Genomic DNA, 15,014 nt, shown 5'->3' on the forward strand with positions numbered 1-15,014 from the left:
TCTCTCCTCCGATGTTTCTACTGCTTCGCATCACGTCTCTGCTATTCAACGATATCTATCCTCTTGTCGCTTGCCAAAACTTTTTGTTCCAGACCTTGAGACCCTCAATGCTCCTATCACTCATGAAGAAATTCTCTCTACAATTAAGCTCCTACGCCGCTCTTCCGCATCGGGCCCAGATGGTTATACCGCTGTTTATTACAAGAGGTTCGCCCAGTCCCTCCTACCTATGCTACATTCTCTTTTTAACTCACTAATGGCGGAGGGCTCCCTTGATGCAGCTACCACCAGGGCCAATATTATAGTCATCCCCAAACCCGACCGCAATCACTTAGAGATGAAAAATTACAGACCTATCTCGCTTTTAAATACGGATCTGAAGCTATTTGCCAAAATCCTTGCAAACAGACTTGCTCCCTATCTTCCATCACTGATACATCAGACCAAGTTGGTTTTATTACAATTGGAAAAGACAAGAGGAAAATACAAAAAACCCTTGTTTGGGAGCACTCATTTGAAATAATAAGGATAATATGTATAGTGAAAGATATTAAGACATAACCTTTATTTAGTCCTTGAATAAAAAGAAATTTTGGACAGAAAATTGGGACTCGTGTGTGTAAAAGTCTTGTTTAACCTTTTTAGCAAATGAGGTACAAGATGATAAAGATGGTGAAAATATCAGTGGAGTGGTGAAGGATACCAAATGGTCTCATTGAGATACAGGGTATCCAGAAAATCACTGTGCTTGCCTGGATTAAGGATATCAATATAGAAGCAGTATGGGCAATGTTCTGAGTTTGGTCAGGGTAGATCTCAAGGGGAATGCGAGAAGGGTGGAGCAAAGAATGTGATCGAGCTTCCCTTGGTGGAAGAGAAGGGGGGGGGTTTAATGTGGTGGGGTAGGTAACACAAGGCCCACTGCACCTGGTATTCTCAGGAGGTTTCCCGTCCTAGTACTGGCCAGGCCATGCCTGCTTAGCTTCCGAGATCAGATGAAATCGGGCGTATTCAGGGTAGTATGGCAGTGGGCCGTTAGCAAAAAGAAATGGAAAAGAGAGGGAGAGACACTTCTATTTTCTGTACTTTAATGAATCAATACCATGATGGTCTGAGATAGTTTTTCCAGATTAGAGAGTGTGTATGGGGGTTTATAGGATGCAGGTTTCTCCCTTAAAAAGGGCCCACTGCACCTGGTATTCTCAGGAGGTTCCCCTTCCTAATACTGACCAGGCCATACCTGCTTAGCTTCCGAGATCGGACAAGATCGGGCGTATTCAGGGTAGTATGGCCGTGGGCCGCTGATAAGGGGGAACAGAGGGTCACACTCTCCTTACTGTGTTTTACATAAATCAGCACAAAAATGGTATGAAATGGTATTTCCAGAAAAGAGTGTTAAACAGAAAAAAATGTGGTTAACAGAAATAATATAGATGCAAAGTAATGGACTAATATGTTATGTTCTGCAAGTGCAGGGTTGTTTGCTAACTGGGAGAGACCCACAATACAATTTATGAGCTCAAGGCTGGCTCACAGAGAATTTTTAATACAAAATGTGCAATATTGCTTGCTCCATAGAAACAAAAATCAGTAAATAAATGAAGAATATATAGGTTTTAGAGCTCAGGGCTGGCTCACAAATAAATACATAATTGCATCCTCTTGAGGACTGACATAACAGTACAGAATAATAGAAAGTATTTTGCACTTAAATGCTGCTATTAATTAAGACCAAAAAAATAGAAAAAATACATTAATGTAAAAAGTAAATTGCAGGGCTATAAATGATATCCATTGAGGCATAAGCGGGGAAGTAATAAGATGTAGAATATAATCTTATAAGTTCTATTTGTACTGCTCCTGTTGCTATACAATATTGCTGCAGGGAGCAGGTTGTTTGGAGGGGGGGAAAAATGAATCAAGTCCTAGGTGGTCTGGAGTATATTACCGCGGCCGCAATGTGTGCGGCCAGTGTTCTCCAGGGATCCCCCGACGTTCACCCACTGACAGTGAAGGACGCGTGACAGTGAATGAGACCATTTGGTATCCTTCACCACTCCACTGATATTTTCACCATCTTTATCATCTTGTACCTCATTTGCTAAAAAGGTTAAACAAGACTTTTACACACACGAGTCCCAATTTTCTGTCCAAAATTTCTTTTTATTCAAGGACTAAATAAAGGTTATGTCTTAATATCTTTCACTATACATATTATCCTTATTATTTCAAATGAGTGCTCCCAAACAAGGGTTTTTTGTCTTTTCCTCTTGTCTTTTCCAATTGTAGTATAACCTACAAAATTCCTGGTAGCACCGCCAATCATTAGCAGTTCTAGAACTACTTAATAACTGCATGTATATTGGTATGTCATTGTTAATATTTATTTTTGTACGTTAGTAATATTGTTCAACTAGTGCGGTTCCACAAAAAACATGTTTCCGAGTTGGTTTTATCCCTAATAGACAGGCTGCAGATAACACCCGACGGCTTATTAATCTTATCCACCTCACCCATAAAGACTCTCTTCCGACCCTGGTGGTGGCCCTTGATGCAGAAAAGGCCTTTGACAGGGTAGCCTGGCCCTTCATACAACAGACCCTTAAAAACATTGGATTACATGGCGCGTTTTATCATGCCATTACCTCGCTATATCGTAATCCCTCTGCTTCTATTCTAGTTAATGGCCTCTCCTCCTCGCCCCTACCTATTAAAAATGGCACCCGTCAAGGCTGTCCGCTTTCTCCCCTACTTTTTGCCCTAGTGATGGAACCGTTAGCGGCAAGAATCAGATTAAACCCCAATATCTCCGGCGCTTTAGTAGATACGAATACAAAATAGCCCTTTACGCGGATGATGTCATCTTAACTCTAACCGACCCGCACGTCTCTCTACCACACCTGTTTGAGGAAATTCAAACATATAGTGGCTTATCTAATTATAAGCTCAACACTGACAAGACCGAGATCCTTGATTTCCATATACCTCCACGAGATTTGCGCCTTTTGCATTCCTCTTACCCCTTTAAATGGCAATGCGATAGGCTTAAATACCTAGGTGTATATTTGACCAAATCTTACTCAACACTATATGCAGCCAATTTCCCGAGACTAATCTCATGTCTAAAATCAGATCAGATTCTGGAATTAATTATTTATCTCTTGGTTTGGTCGCATTGCTGCAGTTAAGATGAATCTGCTCCCACGGCTACTGTATCTATGGCAAACCCTCCCGATTCACATCCGCATTAAGATACTGAAAAATCTTCAACGGAATGTATCTGACTTTATTTGGTCTGGGAAAAAGCCTAGAGTTAAAATGCGACTACTTCAGCAACATCGCACAGCGGGCTGTCTGGGTGTGCCAGATCTTGTGAGGTATTATCGTGCCACACACTTAGCTGCCTGTGTTCTCTGGCACTCACCCCCCACACAGAGGATGTGGACTTCCCTTGAGGCCCACGTACTGAATGTGTACTCGCCTTCTGCCCTTCTGTGGTTCCCCCCGCGCTCCTGCCCGGCCTCTACGTCGCTCTTACCTACGATACGCTTCTCATTATCGATCTGGGATCATTGCACCCGCTTTTATCAGCTCCGCTCTCAATCTCCTTACCTAACCCCTTTATGGAATAATTTAGATTTCCCCCCGGGTACTAATCATCTTGCATTTAAGCACTGGACCGCACACAACATTATTTTCTTACGGGATTTAGCCCTTCTTACTTCGTTTCCTTCCTTTGCGGATCTACAATCCCGTTTCTTGCTTCCTCACTCAGTTTTCTACCAGTTCCTCCAAATACGCCATTTCTATTCCTCTTTCTCTAAGACAGCTCACCCTACTGTGGCGTCTCCCCTCGAATCCTTGTGTCGCGGACCCCATACAACGAAAAGGTTGTTATCAAGCATCTACCAGCTATTGCTTGCACACAATGTCCCCCCCAAGGAGAACCATGAATTGGCCTGGGAAAGGGATGTGGGGGAAGATCTAACCACTGCGGAGTGGGCAGACATTAGACAAGAAATCACCAAGAGCTCTATATCGGTTCGTATTTCCGAAAATTCCTATAAATTGTATTATAGATGGTACTTGGTGCCTTCTAGACTACATTCTATTTATCCTACATGCTCTGATCGATGTTGGAGATTATGTGGGCATAGGGGAACCCTGCTGCATGTTTGGTGGTCCTGCGCATTGATCCGCCATTTTTGGCAACAAATCCATAAGTTAATTTTGGACGTCATGAGTATCACTATCCCCTCCTCACCCTTTTATTCGCTGCTCTCTCGCCCTATCCCTGGCACTATGCGCCACCAGCTTCGATTGATTAAACATATCTTAAACACGACAAAATGCCAAATAGCGGCTAATTGGAAGTCGGTAACTCCTCCCAATTTACCTGCCACTATTAATGCCATCTGGTTCACGTATAAACTTGAGCGTATTACAGCTACATTGCATAATATGCCAGGTTTCTTTGTTAAGACATGGACACCTTGGACTTCACACTTTAACGCAGAGCCACCATTAACGACATTTTAATTATCTAACTCGTTAATGCTTTCATTATCTGTACTTTCATTTCTTACTACGAGCGACCTTGACCGACCGATGTTCCCCCCCCCCCTTTATATTGTTCCTTACCCTGATCCCCTCTCTATCTCCCCAGCTTCTATATGTTCTTTCAACTTGGGAAGTATATGTTTGTTGCCAATGACTCTCCACTGGGAGGATATTTCAGTTTCTTTTTTGTATCTTGGTGCTGATATGTTTGATTGACTCCTCACTTTCATGTGTCTCTTATGTACTTCCTGATGTTTCTTACTGTATTTTTGTCTTTATACTTATTAAAATTAATAAAAAGATAAAAATAAAAAAAAGAAATGCAGTGTCGGCTCAATGGGTGTAGATTTAGTATGAAATTAATCAGAAGCGTAGATAAAGTGGGTGTTGAAATGCATTTGGACCGTATATAATGAAAAGATTGTGAGGTTTAAGAAGCAATGGTGGTTCTGTAAGATTTTTTAGGTGTTTGTAGGTAAGATTGCATTGGTGCAGCTGTGCATGAAAAACAAAATTCCAATAATATAGATACAAGCATTTGTTGGTAAAATGGATGGTTTATGAAATGTCCAAGTAAGGTAGTTCCGTGCTATTTAATCAGATGCAACAATCAGGAGGTGAGTGGTCTGAAGAGTAAGTGACTCACATTTGTTATTAGTTCCTCTGGTTTCTTTGTTTTGTTAGATTGGTGTGCTTCTGTTTTCCTTCTTTTTCACTTTGTTTGAACGCTGTTGGGACATAACATGAACTAGGGCACTACTGTGGCACATAACATGAATTAGGGCACTACTATAGGACATAACATGAACTAGGGCAGTACTATAGAACATAACATGAACTAGGGCACTACTATGGGACATAACATGAACTAGGGCACTACTATGGGACATAACATGAACTCGGGCACTACTATGGTTCAGAAAATGAAGTAAGGATCTATTAGGGCACATAAAATGAACAACTGCTTCAAGGAGTTGTCTCTCTAGAAGCATTGGGACATGGGCCACTTCAAAATCTTGTCTACGCCCCTGGTTTTGGCCAGTGGTTTATATAATAAGAGACAGTTGTCTCCAAAGACAAAATGTGTTCTAAAGATGTGTTTAAATGGCAAAATTAATATTACATCAAAGCAGTCCAATCCTACAGTATCTCAAATACAATCATGCAAATGAATTAGCTGGAGAGTGGCTGTAATTAAGGAAACAAATTGTATGTAATAGTATATAATTTTAACAGCTGTTTGGGCTCCTTTCTCGACTCTTCACAAGTTGCTCACTTCATGCACTCAAAACCATTAATGTACACTGCTGCCTAATTGGAGATTAGCCACAGTTTTAAGTGTATATGCAGCTAAAAGGAAAGTAACATTAATGTTTTTTGCTTTAACCAGTAGTCGTGTTTGAGTAGTGGAAATGTAAAAGTCCTACATTTGCTTAAGAAATGTCCTTTAGTAAAAATATATTATTTTGTTTCTTCCACACAAACTCCTGCTTTAGTTACTGAGCTAATATCTACTTCAGTTTAGAAAAGTAAAATGTCTACCTTATCATGATTTTTCTTCTGCTTTACAGTGGAAACCAGAAACAGGTAACAAACAAGAAACCCCCTCGACGCTTCTGTGGATGTTTTAGCCGAATCAGCATGAAGTTGCCTCGAATTCCCTTGCGCAGACAGAAGCTGCCAAAAGTTGTTGGTAAGATTGTTTATTTTGTTCTTCCATTTTGTCTTTCCAGTGAACCTGCAGAATGCTGGCATTTTATCTAAAGTTGAGACTGTTCTAAGGTATTCACTACTCTGTTACTGAAACATTATTAGTAGGACATTTTAGGATGGGATTCTCAGAAGGACAGCATACTGTACCTCATTAGCAGTTGTGCAGTAGATCTTGGTAAAAACAGACATTTATCTGTGGTATTTTTTCTTCAGGAAGGGTTATTATAGAAATAGCAGTGAAGATTTGGAATAGTGAAGTAGAATGTATGGGAAATTATATATGTATGTATGTAATGTATGTAATATGAAATACCTACAATCAAAATCCCGATGGTCAAAATCCTGACAACAAATGACTGACGGTCAAAATCCCGTCAAGGTCAAAATCCCGACAAGGTCAAAATACAGACATTTAAAATACCTACAAGGTCAAAATACAGACATTTAAAATGTCAACAGGTCAACAAGTCGACAATAGTTTGTCATTGTTTTTTTGGTGTGTATGTCAACAGAGGTCGACATGGTACTATATAAGTGTACCGTGACCCCTCGCATGGCGCGCTGCACACGCCATGCTTTGGGCACGGTGCCTCGCTGTGCTCGGCACACTATTATATTTCCCCTGTAGGTCCACTGGGATAGGGTTTCAATAAAAAAAATCATGAAAAACTCATGTTGACTTTTTGACCTGTCGACAATTTAAATGTCTTTATTATGACCTTGTCGGTATTTTGACCATGTCGGTATTTTGGCCATGTTGGTATTTTGACCTTGTTGGGATTTTGCCTGTCGGTCAATGGTTGTCGGCATTTTTACCATCAGGATTTTGATTGTAGGTAAATTGACCGCATCCCGAATGTATATTCCTTGACAGCCCTTACTGGATACTGAACTGGCAGGCTAATCATGCTTTACACTCCCTAGTACACTACAATTACGTATTATCCTATTTGTACAGTCTAACCTGTCTACAGCCGAACTATTCTAGTGAGGAAAAACAAGTAGGAATCTGTTTAACATAAGAAAAGGTGTTTTCACTAAGCCAAATGCCCAAGCCAGGCAACTGCATTATTAATTAAGTTTATTGTTGGATTTTCTTAAATAGTACGGTGTTTGTAATTTCATCTAAAATATGCAAATATGTCACCTTTTGACTCTTCCGTTAAGGCTTTGTTAATTAAGTGGATTTGCATATTGAATAAACTGTCATCATTAAACTGAAATTATCACTTCATATTTTTATTTTATCAGTGAAGTTGGTGTAAAGCTTACAGAGTAAATATTTTATTAATAACTAATTATTTTTTATTTATTTTCTATTTATTTTTTCCCCATTTGCATGGGATCTTGACTCATCCAGCAGCCTGCATCTTTGCAACTGGTATAGAATTAAATATCCCATCCCGTCCCCCTTCCCCAGCACCCACACTTGGCATTCGTGGTCAGTAGAGCACACATGTGTAGTAGTGCAGCGGCCCCTGGGAAGTGAAAGTAAAGTGATCGCTATCAGGATATCAGAATGTATGTGTGACAAAAATACACTGGGGTTTTTCTTTAGCTTAGCGTTTTTAAAGGAAAACAATCACGAAAATATGTGTAGTTTCATACTAACCTACAGTTTTTCTGTCCCCTCTGGGAGAGTTCTCAATGGGGAGATGCAGATGGTAACAGTGAGGAACAGGTCAAGTTGAATTGTGTCCTTATTGCACTAGCCTCTATAGTGCGGGGCACAACTTTAGTTAACTGTGATCAGGATCCTCATGTGTTACCCTAAAAAGGGGGTGTGGCCTTGAGTGGAGGGGGCACTGTATACACAATATATAGTATAATACCTGGGGCAGTGGGCAGTCACCGGGGAGAAAGTGGGACCACCCAGACCGGTGCTCCGAATGCACACTGACCCTGCTAGAACTTCATTTCTCTACAAGATACAATAAAATAGAAGCAAAAGGTGGCCTGGCTGGCAAATGAGGAGGAAACAGGGAGAAAGAGCTCCTGCTTATATTGCCAATATAAAAGCCCTTTTCTCCTTACTCATAGCCCTACAAGCCCTAATTTAGTCCCAGCACCTCTTCCCAACTGTCCTGAGCCAGAGAGAGCAGGTTGCGGAGCCGGGAGACGGTGCTGCCGTCTTCGCAGGTTGCGGTCTGCACTCCTTCCTCAAACCGAGACCTAAATTTATGTCTCCCACCGGAGAGCGGAGCGCAGAAGGACGCAGCGCAGAACTTACCCGCGATAGTGTTGCGGGTCCCTCCTAAAGCTGCGGCTAGATACCGGAGTGCCCGCTCTCTCCTCTGCCTCACTGTACTCCTGGCCAGGAGCGGAACTTGCTGGAGGCCCTCGCTCGGGAGAGCGTGGACAGTGCCCGCATTCTACGAGGTGAGGAGAGCACCTGTGGAAGCCCCTGCATACTGCCCTAAGTCGCCTCCTCTACTATTACCACACTCTGGACAGCAGCAGTCTTGGCTTGCAGTCACAGTGTGACTGGGGACTTGTGGTGCCTTATCATAGGTGCTGACGGTGAGCACTTGTAAAGGGAAAGTAAATCCCTATATTATTCCTGTGCTCTCCCCCTGATCCTGCAGTATGTCCATCTGCTCTCACTAAGGATCTGTGACTGAAATTTTCATAAGCAACACTGGGGCAATTGCCTGTTTAACCTCCCTGTGCCCAGTGGATACACAATATCACAACCTCTTAGTTTACACTAAATGGACAGATGACAACCAGTATGCTCTCTATATACAAGCTGTGTGGATCCAGGGATACACTCTTGCAATTATCACTAATATTTATAGATTCCTTTCTGACTCCTGTTTATGTCTTACTGACATTACCTACTATGGGTCTGACCTCTGCTTAAGTTTCGGGGATCAGTGTCCTCTTGCCCTCCACTGCTATAACTTGCCTTGGAGCTCCATCCTGTGGTGACTTATGCAAGTTAAGCCTAAGCCAGTTTTTCTACACATTGTTGAAATTACCGTTCTCACACATCAGGCCTGGTCCTGCGACTCGGTGTTGTGGATTTCTGCGCTCTGGACTTTATGACCTAACTCCCGTGTGGAAGTCTCCCTTTCTCTGAGATATGGAGACCATGCCTTGAGCTACAATGCCTTAACAATGCCACGTTGAGGGGAATATACGATGTATCACTTACACACAGTGGCGTAAGTTCGTCCCAGTTACCCGGAGGCAAGATAAATATTGGTGCCCCCCTATTTCCTATATCAAGATAAGTGTGTGTGTGTGTGTGTGTGTGTGTGTGTGTGTGTGTGTGTGTGTGTGTGTGTAACAGCAGACACTTTACTGATGGAGCTATTTGCTCCTGTAGAGGAAGCATGAGAATGCTAAGTATATGAAGTTACGTGTAATTGTCAGAGAAGTAACTTTATATAGTTAAAATTCTCATATTTCCTATACAGGCGCAAACAGCTTCATCAGTAAGGTGTCTGCTTCCAGTGTAATAGGTTGTGGTTTCTAATCCAGGGTGTGACACTTGTAAAATGTGTATAATAAAGAGGGTGTGATTTGTAAGGTGCAGGGACCAGTGAGGAAGTCGGCCACTGAAAAGATAGCGGCAACTATCAATTAACTTAATTCACTGGTGTCACAGAATTTGGAGGAGAGGTGCCCCCATTCAGAGCAGGAGCCCGGCAGCAGATGACTCTGTTGCCTCCCAGAGTTCTGCCCCTGCTTACACATTAGCGCTCAGCCCGACTACATGATTCTCTAGGAGTGGACCTCCCTGACTACACCTTGGACCTTGCCTCATGCCGAGACGCCATTCCTCCAAGAAATTGGTAAAGACTCCGGCCAAAGCTTCTCAAGCTGCAGTGTTTCACTCATTGTTTGGTACCCCTGCTTCTGATTCCACCTCGTCAGCTTCCTCATCACCGTCTATGGCCTCCAGTACCATGTATATGAGTAAGGCTGTAGAACTCCCTGCTCTTACCCAATCTTCTCAACCTCCTACAGAATCATCAGATTTGGTTGCCATTCTTACAAAACTGCAGTCGCTCCCAACTCGACAGGATATACAACAAGACTTGCTATCCATGGAACAACGGATACAGGATTCTATTCAGGCGCGGATCTCCTCTATACAATCTGATATCACCCAAGTTGCAGACAAAATGGTAACATTGGAAGAACACAGGGAGGAAGTGGACTCTAAGATCTCTGATTTGTATGACTTGATCTCCCGTCAATCATGCTCATTTATGGATATGAGGCGCAGGCTTCACGATATTGACAACAGAGGCCGCAGAAATATACTGAGAGTAAGGGGACCGCCTGAAGATGTTCCTCCTCAGGGTATTGAAGATGCTCTGACCAAAATATTAAATGAACTCCTAGGCACAGACCCTGACTACCAGATTGTGTTTGACAGCACACCGTGCACTGCACCCCAGGGGCTCCCCAATGTAAAGGCCTTGAGATGTCATTTGTAGACTCCACTATTTCCGGGAGAAGGAGGAGATCATTAAGATGTCCAGGCGATTGTCAGATATTGAATTTAATGGCCACCAAATTCAAATTTTCCAAGATCTTTCGTGGGCTACCCTACAACAGAGACGCCTCTTACGCCCCCTTACTGAAGAACCTAAGAAACATGTGCCCTTATTTATCAGTGAGTGATACATTTTACTGGGAGTGATAAATTGCACCAGCCAATCCACTCATAAATGTCATTTTTCAAACCCAGCCTGTGACATCGAAGCTAGGAGCTGATTGGCTGGTGCAATTTATCACTCACAGTGAAATGTATCACTCATTGATAAATGAGGGCAAAGGTATAACATTTTGCTGGGGATTCCCCTTGAGCATTCAAGTATCCCATAAAGGGACTCTTTATGTTCTGCAGGAATATGACGTTGTAAGAGACTTTTGTTCGTCTTTGGAGATCTCTTCCCCTATACTCCCAAACTGGCTAGACCCACTGGATCTATCTACTCCATCTCAACCCCGTGGAGAACCATAGCATAAGGTCCGCAACACTAGACTGCGTCCTCAACCTGAAGTGTCCGATGCTGCTTCCATAGACACCCGCAATACTGGAAGACGGAAGCTCGCTGGGGTGCCTGATGCAGCCTCCGTGGACATGTGAATACTGGTTCTGTTTTCCATTGCTCTGCTGTACTTCTGTATGTGTTTAGGCCATTAGTATTTCATTGTTCGAGTTTGTCTCGCTGGTTGCTTGCCATTAGAGGGTGAATGGGCGCTGTCGCTCCCCTTTGGACTCTGTTTATTGCCTGTCGTCTTCCTTTGCCAGCTTCAGAATGATTAATATGTTGGCTTACCCACAGATTTAGGTCCCTACATTAGTTCATTAGTTGTGCATTGAAAAGGGCCAGCTCCCCCTTATTTGAGTTGATCCCTTTTTACTTCCTACTGTTTCATATTTGATTGTTATTTAAAGTTGATACATCCGTTATCCAGGAGACGCCCTCAGGGATACTTTAATGATTGCTCAGACTAAGACTAAAGGTGTTGCTGTTTTGTTTGCCAAACACCTTAGATTGAATGATATATCTGAAATACCTATTGGCGATGGGCGGGGAATACTAGTAAAGACTAATATTGCTAACCAAATTTTTAAATTTATTAACCTATACCTTCCCAACCAGGGCCAGCTACGATTTCTGAGGGAAGCCTTAGAACAGATAGAACAAAACATAGGTGTGCTGATAGTCGGTGGGGATTTTAACTGGGCATTGGGACCTTCTATAGACACCTCTACTGGGTCCCCTAGGGCCTCTCTAAAGGATATAAAAAGATTTTGATTGGTACTACATGATTTCCAATTAATAGACTCCTGGCACCTACTACACCTTAGGGATAGAGACTATACAATTTATTCACACCCACATAACTCTTATACTCGTATAGATTTTTTCTGTGTAAGCCACGAATGTCTTGACCTCCTGGTAGATGCCACTATCGGCCAAACTGTCAGCTCTGATCATGCCCCTATTACTCTTGTTTTATCCCTACGCCATTCCCCTCCACGTCAATGGAGGTGGCATTTTAATGAACAATTTCTTCGTGACATGGACTTCCAAGCCCTGCTAGAGAGAACTATAGATGACTATATTGCCCTTAATTTGACTGACGATGTTTCTCCAGTGACATTGTGGGAGGCTCATAAATGTGTGGTATGGGGCCAATGTATCCAAATGGGCTCCCGCCTGAAAAAGCAAAAATCTGAATGCAGAAATGCCCTGCTTTCTAAAATTAAGGCATTAGAATTGACATATAAGTCCACACTAGCCTCCGACACATTGGCAGAGCTACAAGAAGCACAGTTCTCTCTTAATAGCTTACTGAATGAGGGCACCCGTAGAGCTTACCATTGCTGTCATCACAAATTTCACAGAAAGGGGTAATAAACCCGGGAAATTACTTGCACAAGCTCTCCGAACCCAGAGATCTTTGTCCTACATAAAAGAGATCAAGGATTCTACTGGCAAGTCTCACGTTACTGATAAAATGATTGCTCAGATTCTCCATTCATATTATACATACCTATATAATTTGACGTCAAAGCGCCCCCTTGCCGAACAGGCAGTACATGATACTGCAGTAAAAGACTTTTTAGAGCAGATTAAATTCCCTGCACTTCCTGAGGAGGTGTAGTTAGCTGTGAAAGAACCCTTTACAGAAAATTAACTTCTGAGTGCTCTTAAGTCTTCCCCATCAGGCAAGAGCCCGGGTCCTGACGGCTTTCCTATAACATACTATAAAAGGTTTCAGGACAAGCTTCTTACTCTCTTGCTCCGAGCATGTAACGCTGTCTCCTTAGAAACCCCTTTCTCTAGTCAATCCCTAGAAGCACATATCACAATCATACCTAAAGACGGCAAAGATTCATCTTTGCCGTCTAGTTACAGACCGATCTCCTTGCTAAATGTTGATATAAAGTTTTATGCTAAACTCATGGCCAACCATCTGAGCATGTTAATACCAAAGGTGATACACCCAGATCAAGTGGGCTTTGTTCATGGAAAAGAGGCCAGAGATAATACCATAAGGGTGATTGACCTAATAGCTCATGCCCAGTCAATTGGGCCCCATGATGCTTCTTTCTACAGACGTTGAGAAAGCCTTTGAGTGGGTGGATTGGGTTTTTATGGAGGCGGTACTGCAATGCCTGGGCTTAGGCAAAATCTTTTTGCAAAAAATCCTTGCAATATATCGGAAGCCTTCAGCACAGGTTAGGATAAATGGATTGCTCTCTGATCCAATAACCATATCGAATGGTACTCAACAGGGCTGTCCACTTTCACCATTGATATTCGTCCTATATATGGAGGTTAGAGCTATTAGAATGAACCCTGACATCACGGGACTGACAGTGGGTGATAATGACCATCGCATAGCTCTCTTTGCAGAGGATATCTTGGCAATTATTACAAATCCTGCCGTATCACTGCCTAATCTTATGAGGGAGTTCTCATGCTTTGGGACACTCTCTAACTTCAAAAGTAATTACACCAAATCAATGGCACTTAACATTTCTCTCCCTGTGGAATCAGTTTCCCCTCTAAGCACTGCGTTGCCTTTTACATGGCACCCCAATCATATCAAATATTTAGGCATTTTTCTCCCTTCTTCTCTTTCTATGACCGTGACTATTAACCATACACCCTAATTATGGAAACTGCCAGGAGAAGACACAGTGGCTTACACAGAAGTTTTCCTGGCTGGGTCGTATGAATATCGTAAAAATGAATATATTACCTAGGTTGTTATACCTTTTTCAGACTATTCCACTGAAACTCCCTCCTCAGTTCTTAGCTGAAACACATAAGGCGATTAGTCACTTTGTTTGGGGTGACAGGAAACCCAGATTTAAGCACTGCCATTTATTTCGTAGGAAAGCTCAGGGTGGCCAACAGTTACATATGATCTCAGCGTATTACCAGGCTACGATTCTACATAGGATCTTGGATTGGTCGTGACCAGACTCTAGCTCTAAACAATGGGTAGACTTGGAGAAGAGGTCCTCAGACCTACATCTGCAAGTTGTGCCCTGGCTTAAGACCATTAGCTGCTCATCACATCCGACAGTGGGCCCTACTTTAGCTCTCTGGAAAATATTACGCAACAGAGAAATTTCTTCTATGAAATCCTTGCTTCTACCATTTTTTAATAACCCATGAAGTGTAGCGAACAGGTGGAGGTTAGCGGGCATGACCAGAATAACACATTTAGGGCCAAATGCAATAGTGTGAGCGTTTCAGAAAGTGAGAGATTTGGTAAAGTTTTTCAGGTTTTTTTTAAAGTGGCAATTATCAGGTTGATCTTGCTGTGTAAATGATTGCCACTGTAAAAAACCTGCAAAACCTTACCAAATCTCTCACTTTTTGAAACTCTGACTCTGTTACATTTGGCCCATAGTATCAGACGGACGGCTTAAACCTTTTAGGGAATTCTGCGAAACTGCAAGTATTCCTGTGGCAGACTTTTGGTTTTATCTCCAAATACGCCACTTAATTTCAGTTCATAGGTCTGCTGCTGATCTAGCTAGAAATCTCTAAGAATGCCAGATTGATTTCTCACAAAAATTTAAAATGCCCGCTCTAATATATATTGTAAATGCCTGCACCTCTTATTACCATATCCTATGAATGTGCGCTATACATCGCAAAACACTGCATCCCATAAGAGAAAACAATACACCCACACATTATCTGAGTTCCAAAGCTCATTGATGTATATATTTGTTATTAAAAAGGATA

General features: G+C 42.2%; 1 protein-coding gene and 2 pseudogenes across 1 annotated transcript in view; 1 reads left to right on the forward strand and 2 right to left on the reverse strand.

Annotated features, from left to right (window-relative positions):
- Positions 1 to 15,014, forward strand: part of SCARF2 (scavenger receptor class F member 2) — a 435,907-nt gene that overhangs the window by 321,990 nt on the left and 98,903 nt on the right. The window contains exon 9 of the mRNA XM_063913161.1: positions 6,132 to 6,253. Coding sequence (XP_063769231.1) covers positions 6,132 to 6,253 — 122 coding nt within the window. The remainder of the gene's footprint in view (positions 1 to 6,131; positions 6,254 to 15,014) is intronic.
- Positions 916 to 1,033, reverse strand: LOC134954043 (5S ribosomal RNA; annotated as a pseudogene).
- LOC134936090 (5S ribosomal RNA) lies at positions 1,182 to 1,299 on the reverse strand (annotated as a pseudogene).

This window comes from Pseudophryne corroboree, chromosome 1, assembly GCF_028390025.1.
Source record: "Pseudophryne corroboree isolate aPseCor3 chromosome 1, aPseCor3.hap2, whole genome shotgun sequence".
Lineage (NCBI taxonomy): Eukaryota > Metazoa > Chordata > Amphibia > Anura > Myobatrachidae > Pseudophryne > Pseudophryne corroboree.